This window comes from Tenrec ecaudatus, chromosome 12 (genome assembly GCF_050624435.1).
Source record: "Tenrec ecaudatus isolate mTenEca1 chromosome 12, mTenEca1.hap1, whole genome shotgun sequence".
Taxonomy (NCBI): Eukaryota; Metazoa; Chordata; class Mammalia; order Afrosoricida; family Tenrecidae; genus Tenrec; species Tenrec ecaudatus.
Window position 1 is genome coordinate 24,495,479 of NC_134541.1, and position 17,677 is coordinate 24,513,155.

The 17,677-nt window shown below is 48.2% G+C and overlaps 1 protein-coding gene across 2 annotated transcripts in view; it reads right to left on the reverse strand.

The window, feature by feature from the left end:
* Positions 1-836: 836 nt before the first annotated feature.
* Positions 837-17,677, reverse strand: part of RPRD1B (regulation of nuclear pre-mRNA domain containing 1B) — a 46,982-nt gene continuing 30,141 nt past the window's right edge. The window contains exons 7-8 of one of the 2 annotated variants that reach the window (XM_075528767.1): positions 6,083-6,197; positions 3,031-3,169 (exon numbers count right to left, since the gene is read on the reverse strand). In XM_075528767.1, coding sequence (XP_075384882.1) covers positions 6,123-6,197 — 75 coding nt within the window. In that variant the 3' untranslated portion in view covers positions 3,031-3,169; positions 6,083-6,122. Of the gene's footprint in view, positions 3,170-6,082; positions 6,198-17,677 lie in introns of both variants that reach the window. The other variant, XM_075528766.1, reaches the window with a different exon arrangement.

A 17,677-nucleotide genomic window follows, 5' to 3' on the forward strand; every position in this document is an offset into this window, starting at 1 on the left:
AGGTGTGAAGACATTAACTAGGCCCGGGAAACCTGGGGACATGCAGAAGGCGACCTTGTCCTCCGAAGACTCACCTGGCTACATTCAACCTTCATATTTTAAGACCCAGTTTGGGTAATGTGATCCTGTTTCCCTAACCCTGGACGGTGCGTTGGTTGAGTTTTGATGGGCATCACACGATAAATGTCTAATCCTGTTTGTGGCAGTGATGTGCTCATCCAGTGGAAAGGTTAAAACGATCTTTTCATCTTGCCCATTGCTTCCAAAGGACTGATTGCAAACCTGTGGTTTTCCATTATTTTAAACATCACAGCCAAGCCCACGATACTTTTGTGCAGTCTAAATGAGCAAGGAACAGGCAGTCTGTCAAAATGCTGCTGAGACATGCTGCTTGGGGTTGCAACGCTCTTGCATTTGTCTTAACTCTTCGAGGGTGGCTTTCCATGGGTTGCCCCAGACCAACCATTCAGGGGAGGCTTCGGGGTGAGAGTAAAGGCACTGCCATCCAAGAATGTCCCGGTTTTCATCTCTCAGCCTGGCTGTGTGGTTCCGGGGACCCAGTCATCTAACCCGTCAGTTAGATGTGCTTGCTGGGAATAAACTATGGAGGTACCGCTCCTGGGCACGGGGTGGAATGGCTAGTTCAGCCCTTGAGAAGAACCACAGGATAGATGCAAGTGCTAAGTATCCACGAGGCTCTACGAGGCGCGGAAACTCCCGAGGGACAGGATCCCGTGCAGACAGCACTCTCTCTTGGTGACCAGAATCGCTCACTGCTTCCAAGGAAGGTCTTGCATTTCCCTGCGACGGGGAATGAAGAGACCGGCCACTTGATGTTTTCAACAACACCATCTTTATTCAAAAATATATATCTATGAGGCATTTCAGAATATACTGCTGCCACGACAGCCTATACTTCTAAATAAAGTCCTAAATTAATATACAAATTTCAGCTTTAAAAATATTCTTTAAGAAAACAAAAACAAAAGAAGACTGGAGACTTTCTGAGGAAAATGACCTACAGGAGAGAGATCCTTCGAGATCTCTGGCTGCCCCAAGAACCAACCACAGAACACAAACGCTGCCCTCCTCAAGTCACCTCACAAGGCCAAGGAAAAGAGTCAACTGAAGCAAGCACCCTTTGGGGAGCATGTGGGGAGCAGAATTAAAGATTTTTTCAAACAAAAACATTTCATTAAAGGAGGGGATGGGAAAAACTAACTTCCTCACAGGAAGTGCACTAGTTAACAGGTGTCAAGAGGCCGACACTCATTTACATAATTGCTATAACTTCATTTCTTTCTCTGGCTGCAATAACTATGCACCAACTGCTGGTAAAAGACTCAGGTGAAAGCTAGCGCAGGAGGAGCCCATCGTGTTAAGGTGATCTTCACCCAGCTGAGCTGAGCACTCACTCACTGCACCCTTCCGGTGGTATGCGGTTGGGGGCCCGTTGCCTCCGTGGCTGAGAGCAGAGAATATTTGAGACGGGTCTGTCCAGAAGTGGGACTGAGTGGTGGCGCACAGAGGAAGCTCTCCCTGGCAGCTTTAGTAAAACCACCCACCCGCTGCCCTGCGGACTCTGAGAGTGAACTTTTAGATTCCTCGTTGAACAGAGGCAGGGCAGGCTGTCGACAAGCCAACACTGAGTCCCAACTCCAGCCTCAGCAGCACCCCCACGGCTCCCAGTGAGGCTCTGCACGGCTACAGCGACACGTGCTCCTGGCCGGCAGAGCGTCTTTTACAAACAGGCATGTTTAATGTGCGGAATTACACATCACCAATGGCTTTGGGCCACGGTGGCTGTAGTGGCCACTTAACCCCCCCAAGCGGCACCTCAAGCTCCTCTCTGCTGAATGCCCTTCAGCGTTCCCTCCGATCCCCTCCTTGGGCACATTGTTTTGTTTCACCCTTCCCAATTTCAAAAACACGTCCGCCCAATTAGGGTGATGTGGCTGGCCTAACCTTTACTAAAAGAAAGATAAAATTCCTAGCCACAATATAGGGCTATAACGTCAGCTGGCATGATAATGGAATTAAAACTCCCAGATTAGTGTCTGCCCTGCTGCCCCAGTGACATCTGACGCCAGGTCCTCCTCAGAGTCACAACGGGGAGTAGCAGGTAGGTGCTGGCGACGAGCACACAGAGTGGCAGGCTCTGGCACGTGCCGACCCCATGGGTTAAGTTAGTGTGTGCTTCAAGCCCAGCCCCGCGGCATGCTGGGATGTGGAGGCTTTCTCTTTTGGGGGCCACCAGTGCAGAGCCTGTGCAACCAGTTGGGGTTTGAGGACAGTGTTTTTAGGAGCAAGCTCTATGACTCGGTGGTTTAGACCCTTGCCAAGTACAGCCTGGGAAGGCCGGATGTAAGAATTTGAAGCAAATAACATCTTTTTCACTCAGGCTTGGTGTTCTATCCCTGCTACTCCATCCCTGAACTGTGCAGACACATCCCAGAGCAGCTCTGAATCTTGGTGTGGGGTTCCCTGGTCTGCCTACAGAATTAGGCAGCACTCTAAGAAGTAATTGTAAGGGAGGATGGGAGATTTGGCAAACTCTATGTCAAAGCTGCTGGACAGGGGACCTCCGGCCTCTGGGGGCAGCTGGTGGCGGGCCAGGAGAGCCCCTCTGTGGAAGCCTTTTCCTCCTGCGCAGGGAGGCGCAGCTGCTTTCCTGCAGACACACCGTTCTTCAGAGCGCCAGAGGGACACATGATTTCTGTAGCTTTGTGGGTGCAAAGAGAGCTCCAAATGGGAAACCAACAGGGACATGAGAACATGAAGTGGGAGAAAGTCTGTATTCGTTTCCAATGTGAAGTGGGCCGGGCCCACGCGGCACTCTTCCGTGGGCGCTCCGCACGAGGTTGTCGAGGAGAGCCAGAGCTCTGCGCTTCCCCGGGGCCGGGGCCGGGGCCGGGTGGAGGAAGGGGCAGAATCAGGAGCTACAGGGGATCTCCAACCAAGTCGAAAGCCCCTTCTTGCTGCTGGTACAGATGGGAATCTGGGGCACAAGGTGTCCGTCCTAGTCAGTTGAAAACAGGTCACCTGCAGAGGGCAGAGGGGCCAAGCCCCCTGTGACGTTGGGCAGCAGGGAAAGGTCTGGCAAGCTCTGAATGTGAGACTTGAGCTCCTTTCGGACCTGGGTGACCCGGGCCAGCTTCTGTTTATATTCCTAGGGAGACAAAGAGAAGACAAGGCTGTCACTGCGGGTGCTGGAAGGTCTGCACTGCTCCTCCCTGCCCCCTTCTCACCGGCCGCCCACACCACAGCACCAGGGCTCCCCCAGGTCCGCTTGCTCAGGAACACTGCCAACAGCGAGCGGCACGCTTAGCACGTGGTATTTGGAGGCAAAAAGCAGTGACAGTTAATGTCTGCATTCTGTGCGTCACTACAGAATGCAGCTCTCGCCGCTTCCCCGGTGCTCTGAAGGCTCCGTTCGGACTGGCAGCTCAGAAAGCCACTCTAGCGCTGCGCTTGCGGTGCTGAAGCCGAATGCGTGGCCCAGACGGGCGGTTTCCAGAAAGCTGTGTCTATAGTGGAATGAATCCATTAGTAAAGAAAAGCAGGACGCTTCAGATAAACAAAGGAGCACCAGATGCTCGGAGAAGACCCCGGCCAACCTGCGCTCTGGGACCCGCCCCCCCCCCTGCACCTGGCAACCCCAGTATGTCCTGCCCCTGAAACCTGGGCACTGGCCACCAGGCACCTTTCACTCTGGTAGTTTTCAGGTTCAAGGGTGTGAGGATGCCTGCTCTGTTCCCTGAAACAAAGTCTTCTGCTTTGGTGACACAAACTTAAAGCATTAACATGGATTCGCCATTGCTGGACATGACTCCACTTCATAAACTTCTGAACCCAGGATAAAAGCTACCCAGCAGCTACCCCTGCTGCCCCGGCAGCCTGAAACCCCACCTCCTGTGGGTAGCGCCCCTACTCCCGGTTTGGTATTCAGACAAATCAAGCAGCTTAGTTAAAGGGGAAGGCAGTGGATCTGATTAGACGCCACCTTTTGTTAAAAAAAATTTTAACAGACAATTTTCTAAGCCTCGTCCGTGCTGCTTTGGGAGTTCTAGACATTGCCAGGGAGGCTTCTCTGCTCCTTGGCCACCTGGACACTGCAGGGGTCTGCTCACAGTGCCTCAGGCCACCACCAGGCTACAATATGCAGACGGAGGCCAACCTGGAGGCAGTGCTGAAGAGAAAGTAAGAGCAGAACAGGCGCTAAACAACCACAATGACAACAAAAGGCCCAGAAATGGAAAGGTTTGATTGAGCATTGATTGAGCATCATCATTTAAGGGGGGTGGCTGCATCCTTTGAGCCTCCAAACACAGATTAAAAACTGCCATTTAAAACAGCTAAACCGTAAACAGTCTGAACTGGGATGGTCAAATAACCTAGCTTAACTAAGCCCCAGGGAAGGATGAGCAGCCTGGAGTTCATTGTAAACAACAGAAGCTACAATGCTTTCAGACTCCTACATAGGCTCCAAAGGACTGACTCAATGCCTCCCCCACTCCTTAAATAAATTTTTAAAAAGATTCAGGCCTTTCAAACAAAGTCACCTATAAATGTTCTTTTAAACCAACACAACCATGAAGAGTGAATCCAGATGTCGCTCTCCTCAGGTCTGACTGCAGCCTTCACTAGTCGTCTACCTCAGCCCTCCCGGGGGGGGGGGAGTTGGGGTGTCCCAGTGGGCCCTCCCCATGTGCTTCTGGACAGGTAAAGGAGAAGGCTTGCGGAAAAACAAGACTCTCTCACCTCCCCTATCAGCCTGCCTTCAGGCCAAAGTGCGGGGCCGTGACAGGTTCAAAATCATGCCCTCACAAGAAATCCAGGCCTCTTTGTAAGATCCCACTTAAAGCAACTTCAGCGTGATAAGAGGCATTCCAGTTGTCGGCCTCGAGACCACACAGGAAATGACGTGGCAAGGTGGCTGCATGCTTCATGTTGAAAACACCTTACACTGTGTGCAATCCCGGCTGAGCCTTTCATCTCTCTCACAGGGCTGGGAGAGCAGCGGCTGCCCTGCCCTGCCCTGCGCACCCACCCAGCAACCGCCTCTCCTCCTCTCTCCCTGGGCTGCCGACCTAGCTGGGGTGGCCAAGATGTCAGGGCTTTGCTGGCAGGCACCTTAACCCTGTCTCCTGCAGAGGGGCCACGGAGGGAGGCTCGGGGTGCCAGGTTGACATGCCTTTCGGATGTCTGCTGCTAGCACAGTTCTGGGCCTCCCCTCAGGCCTATGCGGGAAACCGTGTCGGCCTCCCCTCCTCACACTGCACAGCCAGCTGACACATTCTTTGCCTTTTTTGGTGAGTGCGGTGAGCCAGTCCTGTCATGCTGTGGACGAGATCCAGGCTAACAGGGCTGGAAGTGACAGGGGCTGACATGGCAATGACCTTTCTACAAGAATTCCATTTTCAGCCCAAACAGAATTATAAGCAATACTGGACAAAATATACATACACATTGTCAAACTTGCTTTCTTCCCGGCTAGGGAGCATGTACAAGGAAAATGATGTTTAAAAAAAAAAAAAAAAAAAGAGCCTGACAGGCAAGAGCTTGGCTTGATGAGACGTGGGGCCCAGGAGCCAGTCCACCCCTTCACTGTGTGCTGCTGTGCTATACGACACGGCAGACACAGGCCGCCTGCTGCTCTACCACCCCCAAAGAAGAGCCCTGCGGGGCTAGTGTTCTGCATGAGTACTCTTATCAAAGACCCTGTGCTAAAGGTGACCTCAACGTAAGCCACAGAACTGCTCAGCTGCAGACTGGCTAACGGTGCAAGTAGACGGGGGAAGATAGACCCACAGCCTCCTCCCGCCCCCCCAACACACACATACAACCACTTCCCCAGTTAAGCTTCAGCCCACGCCCACTTACTCTTCTCCACAGGGGCCCACTGAGCCCTGCGTGTGGAAACCCACCTCTACTGGAAACCACTAAGGTATCCATTCATTGATTTGCCCACTCACTCTTCCCGACACAGGGAAATGTAACCCCACACTCTTTGAATTGCAGATAAAATATCACTTTGAATGTTTCCTCAGATAGCCACGTGGAAACAAAAACCATCACTGACCTGCACCTCTTGCCCAGCCAGCTCCACGCTCCCGTAGGACTTAGTGGCAGCTGCGACATTTCAAAATGATACATTCTGGGGTGTCACAGCTGGGCTGGAGCTGCTGAGTAAGACGCTGGGGAAGATACAAGGAAAAGAAGAGATTGTGTCTCTAATTCCAGTGCTCGCAGCCTCTCACTCCACCACCAAACCCGCTAACACCGGTACCCACAGAGAACATGACAAAGTAGACTGCTCCCAGAGCAACGGGCTCAGGGGCTCCAAACTCCACCCCAGCCACTTGTAAAGGGCTCCCTTGGTCATGCTCTAGCCTGCTCACCACAGGGCCAGCAGTTCAAAACCACCAGCCAGGCCCACAGGAGAAATGTGAGGCTTTCTACTCCTATTGAAATTCGAGTTTCGGTCTTGAAAATACACAGGGGCAGTTCTACCCTATCCTATAGGGTGGCTGTGTGTCAGAATCGACCCAAGGGCTGTGAATTTTTGGTTTTGTTTTTTCCCTTCACCCCCAAGGGCCCTCAACACAAAAAGTGACAAGGGAGCATCTTTTCAAATGTCATAATGGGGTTCGGAGGTGCCAGGGAAGAACAAACTTGGTAACTGAGGCAGTAACAAGGAAACCAACCCAAAGCAGTTTTAGAACAGGGAGGAGGCCCCCAGCTTCACTGTGAGTTTTAAAGCTTATCTATTTCTGATCAGAGAGGTGTTTTTAAACTGTTTCAAAAATACTTCATTTAGGGGACACCACGCTCCTGTTATAAAAAGGGGCCTCGGTAGTCATGAAGGAAAAAGACAAGGTTGTCTGCTCCCCCAAAGATGCAGGCCCAGAAATCCGAGAGGGCTGCTGAGAGTCGGAATCAAATTGATGGGGGGGCTTTGTTTTTTCTGGTGTTTCTGATAAGGGTGAAAAACACAATGAACATATGTGATGTCCTGAACAGTCCATGTGAAAGTAGCTGACATGGCAAAGGTTGAGTTACTGAAAGATTTGCCACAAGAAAATATTAATAGAAAAAAACACACAACTTATTAAAAAATCCACCTGGGACCTTTAAAAATTCTTACACCCATGTAGTCACATCCTAAATAAAACCAAGGAAACCCTAAATATCTAAGTACAAGAACTATTTATAAGTAGGTCTCTTTCATTGAAATTAAATGTCAAATGTTTAAGTTTCATACAAGCGGTAAAGACCCAATAGGCCAGCTTCCTTCGGAGCCACTGCAGTGGGCAGCCAGGTTAACATCCGTGTGCCAAGACCAGGGGTGTCACGGATTCCCCTCTCAGAGTCAAATATAGGCTGAGCCAAGCATTCCTGGAGGGCAGCCAAAGATCTCAGCCCCATGCTTATGGTAATAGCAAGTGCCAGAAGGTCTGTCCGAGGCCAGGCAGCCTGCAGGCCACTGCCCAGCATCGGGAAGGAGCCCTGGTGGCAGGGTGCGAGCCCACCAGTCGTTCCTGGGGGCTAGACGAGGCTCTCTGCTTTGGTACAGAGTCTAAGACTCCCAGACCCACAGGGGCAGTTCTATTCTGTCCTATGGATTCCACAGCAGGGAGTTTGGGGCAAGCAATGAAGGCTTCACTGTCCCACTGGGAGAGCCGGCTGTGGTGCAGTGAAAAAGGTGCCCAGGTCAGAAACCCAAGGTCCGATCCGATTGGATCGCCTGCTAACAGTTGACAAATGACCTCACCTCAGTGGGTTTAAGGTAAAAATGCCCCAAACAAATGTCCGTAGGTCATTAAAGTCAGGCCTGCAGCTCCTGGTAAACGCTCCCAAACTGGATGGAGCCCCCATCAAAGACATACTTTGCAACCCAGAGATCAATGTAGCATGTACCTGCCACCCTGAGACTGGGGCGTCCTATGCCAAGCATGCAACCCTTAGGTAAGATGGTAGAACAACCAAACAAGCAGCCCAAAGTCCCAACGATACCGAGCGCTCTGAAGGGAAAGGAAGGTGGGTGCTGTGAGGAGCTAAGGGAGCGGCAGGACCTGGGTTGCGAGGGTGGGTGGCGACAGACGGGGCCTCAGGTTTCCCTGAGGGAATCCAGTTTGTCTTAGGACATACACGACGGGTGTAAGGTAAGAGCTGAGGGGAGGTGGGAGTGAACGGAGGGGCGTTCCGGGCAGCGGAATCTGCAAAAGCAAAGCCCAGGTGAAAGAAGGGCAGGGCGCGGGCAAGAGTGGTCGGCAGACACACCACCACAGGGACCAGCGGGCACAGCATGCCGGATCTGGGCCTAGATTCTACGAGCAACGAGAAGCCACTTAAATATCTACACAGGGGAAAGATGTGCTCAGAGGTGTATTTTGTGAACAGGGCAGGACGAACGCAGGTGGCAGAAGTGGCGGCACAGACAGAGAGAAAGGGTACACATTCAAGAAATGTTGAGGTGCCCAGAGCACAATGGTTTGACCGAGACTCTGGTGTCGAAGTCAGAGATGTGGGAGGTGAGTCTGGCAGAGGTGCAGTGTGGAGGGGACATTGGGACAGCAGGCGTGGAGGATAGAACTACATCAGCTGAGGACTGGTCTCTGGCTTGAATGCATGCTGACGGAAGAAGGCCATGTGTCGGGCCATTTGAAAGTCACGCTGTGAAGATGGGCCTATGAGTCTGAAGTAGAAGGAAGGTCTGGGCTGGTGATCAGCCTGAAGCCACCAGCACGCAGGCGCGGCTGCAGCCGTAAGGAAGAGGCAAAGGCTCAGAATAAGGGAAAGGAACAAAGAACAGCAACATTCACAGGACACGGATGGAGGAAAAACTAGATGGCAAGAAAAGCAGAGGCAGGTGATCACCCAGCAGGTAACGGGACACCGAAGCAAAGGAGGAAGGTATGTTAGGTGGTAATTATAAAGACTATCAAAAGCTCCAGTGAAGGCCAGAGAGAGGCAGGAGACTGAAAAGTATTGTTGGGCTTTCAAACGGGACGACTGCCGGGATTCTGAGGGCAGCCACTTGGGTTCTGGAATGGCAGACGGACGCAAGCTGCCCAGACGAGGTAGGGCAGGGGAAGGTCAGGCCCTGCAGTGGCTGAAGATGGACAGTGGGGGGTGAGGTGGAGCTGCGCATGTGCAGATGCTTTACCTTCTCGTGAGGGCTGGAAGAGAACCAACACACGTTTCAGCAGTGGTTCTCCACCTTCCTCATGCCATGAACCTTTCAGACAGCTCCTCATGTGGTGGGGAACCCACCATAACATTATTTTTGTTGCTATTTCATAACTGTCATTTTGCTACTGTTAAGAATTGGGCGACCCCCGTGAAAGGGGGTCGTGACCCACAGGTTGAGAACCGCTGCACTGAAGGAAGAGCCCATCTTTAGCCCGGCCTTCTGTGACAAGGAAAGGCTAAATAGCGTTGAGTCCTTTGTCCCAGGTAAGCGTGAAATGGACATTTTAGAAATTAAAACAGTCGGACAGTCTAAATGTGACAAAATAATAATTTATAAATTATCAAGGGTTCATGAGGGAGGGGGGAATGGAGAGCGGGGGGGAATGAGGAGCTGATGCCAGGGGCTTAAGTGGAGAGCAAATGTTTTGAGAATGATGAGGCTAATTAGTGTACAAATGTGCTTTACATAATTGATGTATGTATGGATTGTGATGAGTTGTATGAGCCCCTAATAAAATGATTTTAATAAAATAAAATAAATTGGAAAGGTAAAAAAAAAAAAGAAAATGTTTTGAGAATGATGATGGCAACAAATATACAAATGTGCTTGACACAATGGATATACATATGGTTTGTGATGAGTTGTATGAGCTCCCAATAAAATTTTTTTTAAATGAAATAAAAATAAAGCTGCCAAGACCACTGGCCACAATGGAAAATGCCAGAAAGGGCACTGCAGATCACCACCAGTGGATCATTTTAATGCCATTTGCGTGTCTCTCTCTACCTTTCCTTCCTGTACATTTCTACAGGTGTGGACTCCGACGTTCACGTATCTTAAAGTGCACTGCAGGGTATACACATCTCCAGGCCTCCAATCAGAAGGGTGACAGACGAGCGCCGAGCCCTCACCGGAGTTAGAGTGGCAGTGTGTTCCCACAGATTCCGAGCCCTGGAGGCCCTCTGAGCAGCTCTCCTCTGTTCTACGGGGTCACTATGCACCATAACCGAGTCGACAGCAACGAGGTGCCAAGAGACTGCATTCCTGACCTAGGACTCTCTGCGTTGTTCAAAGCATACTGTGTACTCTAGATAAACTCCCCATAAACTGAGGGATCGGGCTTTGTTTGACGAGGGAGGAGGGACCTTACAGAAATGTGCCCCTGGGTGTCCAGGGTCTGACTCAGTAGAGACTAATTCAGTTTCATCTTGTCGGGTGTTCACACTACTGTGATGGGAGGCCTACTACTCCTGCTTCAAAAGTTGGATCCTGAAAAAAGCAGAATTGGGTTGTGGCTTATTTGTGGCTAAAGAACATTAAAATAAGCCCAGGAGAGCCAAAATTTGACCTTAAGTCAATCCCACCTGAATGTTGAGACCATGTCAAGACCAGATTTGACACGTTGAACACTAATGAGCTGTAAGGTGTCATCAAGAATATTGTACATGGAGGAAGCAGAAAGGTCACTAGAAAAGACAGCAAAGACAGGGAAGATCAGGGGGATGTCAGAAGAGACTCTGAGATTTGCCCTTAATTAGAGTAATGAAGGCCCATGGAAGATATGATGGAGAAAAGGAGCTGATCAGAAAATTCCAAAGGGAAACTGGAGAAGACAAAGTGAAATAATATTATAATGACCTAGAGTTGAAAAAGGGGGAAGAATGTGTCCAGCATTATCTTAAAATGAAAGAACTCAAGAAAAAACAAATTCAAGCCAGAGTTGCAATATTGAAAGATTCTATGTGCAAAATATTGAATGATGCAGTAAGCATCCACAGTGATAATCCAGTCACCGTACCAAAAAGAATGAGTGGGTGTTACACCATTTCAAGAGGCAGCCTGAATACGAGCAAGAACCAATGGTACCGAAGCAGGCAGATCAAGCTGCACTGAAGCATTAGCCAAAATCACACCTCCAGGAAATGAAGGAATATTCATTGAAATGTTTTAACAAGCTGATGAAGTGCTGGAAACACTCACTTGTCGATGCCAGGAAACCCCGAGGACAGCAATTTGGTCAGTTGGAAGAGATCCATGATTGTACCCATTCCAAAGAAAGATGACCCAACAGAATGCTCCAAGTGTAGAACATTATCGTTAATATGACACGCAGGTAACATTTCCCTTAAGATCATCTAACAATGGTTATAGCAGTACATTCACAGGGAGCTAGCGGGCAGAGGTTCAGGCTGGACTCAGAAGAGGACACGGAACAAGGGATATCACGGTTGATGTCAGATGGGTCTTCACTCAGAGCAGAGAATGCCAGAAACCTGTTTACTTGTGCTACCGACTATGCTCAGGCATTCCACTGTGTGAACCAAAACTAATTATGTATAGCCTTGAAAAGACTGGGAAATCCCAAAACACTACATTGTGCTCATGTAGAGCCCAGAAATGGACTAAGGTGCAGTTGCGTGAACAGAACAAGGGAATACTATTGCTGCTGTTAGGTGCCATCGGGTCAGCTCCGACCCAGGATGACGCACTGCCTGGTCCTGCGCCATCCTCACAATTGTTCCTATGCCTGAGCCCATCGATGCCGACACCGTGTCAACCCATCTCACCGAGAGCCTTCCTCCACTTCACCCAAGCCCTATGTTCTACTCCAGCGAGTGGCCTCTTCTGACAGGTGCAAAGCACGTGAAATAAAGCCTGGCCATGTTGCATCTGAGGAGCACTCTGGCCCCACGTGGTCAATACAGACTGGCTTGTCCTTTAGCAGTCCGTCTCCTTCTCCAGCACAACTCAGATGCAAAATGAAAACCTCATGCATTGCTTCAAAGGGAATACTGCAGGGTATAAAACCAGGAACGGTGTGTGTACGAGTTGCAGCCTCTCGTCAACTTATTCAATATGTAAGTTGAGCAAATAATCAGAGAAGCTGACTTACATGAAGAATATATCGGGGATTGGAAGAAGCTGCTATACAGATGACATAATCTTGCTTGCTGAAAATGGGGACATGAAGCACTTGATGATGAAGGTCAAAGATAGCAACCTTCAGTATGAATTACAGCTTAAGGCAGAGAAGACCAAAATCCTCACAAATGGTCCAATAGGTAACATCATGATAAATGGAGAAAAAGGTTGAAGTTGTCGAGGATTTTGTCTTGCTTGGATCCACAAACAATGCTCCTGGAAGCAGCAGTTAAGAGACCAAGCAACACAATGCACTGGGGAAATCTGCTGCACAAGACTTGTTCAAAGTACTGAAAGGCAAGGATGTCACTTTGAGGAGTAAGGCACACCTGACCCAAGCCACGGTGCTTTCAACTGCCTCATAGGCATGTGTAACTTGGACAATGCATAGGGAGCGCTGAACAAGAATCAAGGACATTTAAATTATGATGCTGGAAAAGAATGTTGAAACTACCATGGAATGCCAAAAGAACCAACAAATCCATCTTTGAAGACGTACAGACAGGATGTTCCTTGGAGGCAAGGATGGCGAGACTTTGTCTCACATACTTTGGACATTTTGTCAGGAGAGACTAGTCCCTGGAGAAGGACATCATACTTGGTGGAGTAGCAGGGGAGTGAACAAGAGGAAGACCTCCGGCAAGATGGGTCACCGAGGAGGTCAAGCCCGAGGACAGTTATGAGGAAGGCGCAGGATCAGTGTTTGGTTCTGTTGCACCTCAGGGTCTGGAGGAGTCGGAGCAGCCTGGAGGGGACCTATAGCAACAGCAATGACTTAATTTACAATCTTGGGAGGTACCTTGCTGACTTTGTTCTTTTCTCTATAAAGTGCAGGACTGGAAGGAAGGTCAGACGGCCTTTTGCTGTGATTTTAGCACCGGTCTTCGCAGTTGATCATAGGCATTCTATAGTTAAAATTAAGAGGGCTGGAATGAAATCTTTGTAACCGAAGTTCAAGATTTCCCAAAAGTACGATGGAGAAAGAGAAACAAACAGCCAATAAAAGAATCATTGAATAGTCAACAACAGGTATTTCGACAGCCATTCAAAATGTGTATGATGTGGTTAATTGAGGCAAAACGACCACGGTATGTAAAAAATGCGTGAAAACACACGATGACTGACTTTTTCAATTTTTTAACTGGAAGAAAAAAAAGTTATTCTATTATAACAAAATTAAAAGCAGTAATTCTCTGGGTAATGAGATTATGATTAATGTGCACTATACTTAATGTGCACACGCATCCTATGTTACTTTGAAAATATGGGATGAGGGGCAGGGCAGAGCAACCGAGTAGTAATGGACCAAGAACCAGCATTCTGAAGAAAGAACGAACAAGAGTAGGTATCCTGGCTGGCAAGCAGTGACAGGCGGTCCGATGTACATGCAATTCTACGCACGTGCTCTGCATCCAGCTGAGGCTCGCGGTGCTGTTCCAGACAGCACGAGGACCAGTGGAAGCCGGTCAAGAAATACAAACATAATTCGGCGGCTGAACATGGAGCGCCAGGTCAGGGGGAGAAGTCGAGTGTGGGGTGGTGCCACTTTTTCCAAGTGAAGCCTCGAATGTTGGCAAATCAGGCTCATTGGTCACCAAGTGGCATTTTTTTAAACACACAAACATGCGCACACACTCAGGCTGCATATCTGGCCTGAACATGAAGGTGATGCTGTCTTGAAAGGTGTACCCCATGGGGTCCTGCAGCCTCAGAGGCAGTGGTGGCTGAGAGGGGTGCACGGAATCTAAAGACTGACCTACAGCCTCTAGACTCCCAATCACTCAGAGAATGATACATGCTTTCAAGAGAAGTTCTGGGGGAAACCTGAGGATGGGGGCTCTCCCAGGAAAACAGGGCTGTAAACGCCGGGAATTCTCCACGTGCAGGAGCAATGCGAGTGCAAGCTCTCAGTGCCCACAGGAACCCCTCAACTGCTTCAACAGCTGCTTAGTGGCTCCCCTTATCCAGGGAGGAAGGCGACACAGGCCTCAGGGGACAGTTCAGCTCCCAAGAGAACTCAGTGGATGGATCACTGGTCTAGTCCCCACTAACTTCCTCTAACATGGCTTTCTTTCTTAACTACAGCAAGGATGCACTCGCCTGTTACTGCCTGCCCTTACGCAGACAGACCATTGTGGGGAAGGGGTAAAGTTCACTGCAAAGTTCGCAGAAAGGAGTTCGCCATCTCCACCTGGTGCTGCTATCCCTGTTGCAAGTTTCTAACCATCTGCTCCCTTGCACGGAGGTGGGGATGCTGCTCAAACCACAGCCGACCATCAGTTTGTTTAGTGTCCTTCTGGGGAATTTCTCACATTGTTATGACCAAGTTGCAAACAGAAATAAAAAGTCACAAAGCACTGCTAGATTCTGGGCCACTTCTCCCTGCCCAGCTGTGTCTTCTGAAAAAGGTAGGCTCCTCCTGAGTGTTCAGGGCAGCCAAGGGGGTGCTGCTCAGCTAGGGGGAACCTGCAGCCAGCCTGTGGGTCTGTGAGGAGAGGCTTAGAATTATGGGGACAGGGAAGTCACCTCCAACTTAGGCTTTCATCGGGGTTCCTTCTGAAATGCTGTCATGGGAGCATTTTAATCCCCTGAAAAGGATGGTCATTTCTTAAAAACACGATTCCTAGAGATTGTGCAAACCACTGAACTCGGCCTACTCTTGTTTCCCTGATGTTGACTTTATAAATCATTTTTAAAAAAACTCAAGTACCACCCGGTGGGAAGTGACCAGACCTCTGTCGTGAGTTCTATTCTTGGTGTGTGGCCAACCTCTTTGCCAGAATCTGAGTTTTTCCAGCAACTCAGAAGTCAGATGACACGACCTCAAAGGTTATGTCAGTCCAATAATCCTGTTAACAGTGTTATCTAGATAGCCAGGCCTCTCTGTCCCTTTACATTGTTGAGTGAATCCGCCCATCACAGCAGTGCCCTGGAGACCTGTTGTTCATGCGCGCACACGCCCCCCCACCACACACACACACACACACACACACGCACGTGCCCTCTCGAGGATCGGCAGCCACTGCACACTGCCACCCTCCCTTCATCTGCGGGCCTTGTGATGCACAGCTCAGGCCCACAGCCTCAGGAATGCCACATATGCCAGCAAGCAGCCCCCTAGGGTGCTTTCAAACAATCTGTAACAGAAATCAAAGACCGAAATAAACAGAAAGATGCTGCGTGAGTATGGATTGAAAGCTTTAATATTGTTAAAGTGGCAATACTCCAAAACAATAAACAGAATCAATGAAAACGCTATTAAAATTTCAACAGTATGTATTTACAAAAATGGAAAAGTTGCTCCTCAAATTCATCTAGAATTGTAAAGGGCCCAGCACAGTCAAACCATCTTGGAAATGAGCAAGGGTGGCAGACTGATACTTTCCAATATCAAAGCTTCCTACGAAGCTATGTAACAGGGCTTTAGTGGCACAGGGGCGACACTCAGACCAATGACATAGAGGGGGCCTGTGGGGGGCGAGGTGGGGGGGTGAGTGTCCATCTAAAACCCAATATATACATTTATGGACCGATAAGGATGCCAAGAACAGTCTCTTCAGTAAATGGTGCAGGAATGACAAGATATTCACATATAAAAGAATGAAGTTGGACCCCTTTCTTATACTAAAACACACCAAAAAACTCAAAATAAATCAATGACCTCAATCCAAATTCTACACACATAAATCCCAGAAAAAGGAATTCTTTATGACTTGATTTGGCAATGTACTCTTTTATATGCCACTTAAAACATGTGCAACAAAGCAAGCATCAACACATTTAAAAACATCCAAATACTAGAAGCTTCTTTTCAGAACACAATGCTGTAAAATTAAAAATCAACAGGAAGATCAAGCAAAAAAAAATTGATGATGTGGAAACTGAACAATTCTACTTTAAAACCAGTGGATAATTGAAGAAACAGAGTGAAATTAAAATTTCCTTCAAGGAAGAACAAAAGCCGACGCACGCCTTGTGGGGCACAGTGAAAGCAGTTCTCAGAGCATAGCCTAAAGCAGTAAGAACTCACAACGGGAGAGCTACGACAACCGCCTGAACACAACGCCAACAATGACAGCGAGACCAGCAAACAGACCCTCTACCCCAAGAAACTAATAATGACAGAAGCAAAAATAAATCAGAAAAAAAACGTTTTTAATTGACAAGACGTTAGCTCTTCAAGAGGGTTAACAAAATCAACAAGCCACTTGGCAAACCAAACAACAGAGAAAAAGCAAATAATATGAGTAAGAAATGAAACAGCTGACATCACAATGGAACCAAAGGAGGAAAAAAAGAATTACACAATATTGTAAAGAAATGTATTCTAACACATTTGAAGAGCTAGAAGAAACAGACGACTTCTAGAAACACATTACCTACCTAAATTAACACAGATCGATGTAGGGACCTTAACAGGCCTATAAGACAAGAAATAGATCTGGTCATTTAAAAACTTGCAACATCAGAAAGACCAAATGGTTTTACTGGGGAATTTAGAGAAGTTCACACTAATTCTCGAAATTTCAAGCTAACAAAATATTTTTAAAATAACCCAAAACAAGAAGCCATCATGATATGGTGGGATTCATACCAGGTATACAAGCATTATTAGAAAAACAAGGTAATCCACTATATAAACAAAAGAATCGTGATTATATAGATGCAGAAAAAGCATTCTGTAAAATTCAACAACCATTTTTGATAACAAAACACAGCAAAATAGGAACAGAAGGAAATTTCCTCAACATAATAAAAGCTACAAATGCAAAACAAACCCCCAGTTCTCACTCAATAGAGAGCTATTGAAAGCATGCCCGTCTGAAAAGGAATCAGACAAGGCTGTCCTTAAGCATCCTTCTTATTTCATCTAGTCTTGGAAGTCTTAACCACGGCCGTAAGACAGCAAAAAGAAATTAACGTTAAAGGCATCCAAATTAGCAAAACAGCAGCAAACCTCTAGAAGTCATGATTTTTTTAAAACCCCAAAGATTCAATTAAAAAGTTGCTGCAATGAATCTAAAAATTTAGCAACACCGCAGGCTATAAGCTCAACAGACAAAAATCCATTGGGTTCTTGTATATTAAGGACCAAAACTCCAAATTCACTGATAGGACAGGACAGGGTAGAACTGTCCTTGTGGATTTTCAAGACAGTAACTCTTTACAGGAGTAGAAAGCCTCCTCATCTTTCTGCTGAGTAGGGGCTGGTGGTTTTGAGTTGCTGATCTTGCAGCGAGCAACCCAAGTCATAACCCACTATGCCACTGACATTGACCCGGAAATTCCAATCTTAGCTGTACAAAAGAAAAGGCCCGAACTGAAAACATATACTCACAACAGCTAAAAAGGTGAACACAGCCCAAAGGGCCATCCAGTAAATGACAATGAAGTGTTGATCTATGCCACAACGTGGGGGAACCTTGATGCGTTACTCTAAGCGAGAGAAGCCAGACACAGGTCACATGGCACATGATCCCATGTAGATGAACTGTCTAGGCCTGGCAAATCCACAGAAGCAGAGAGCAACTAGGGGCTGCGTGTGGAGTGGATGAACTA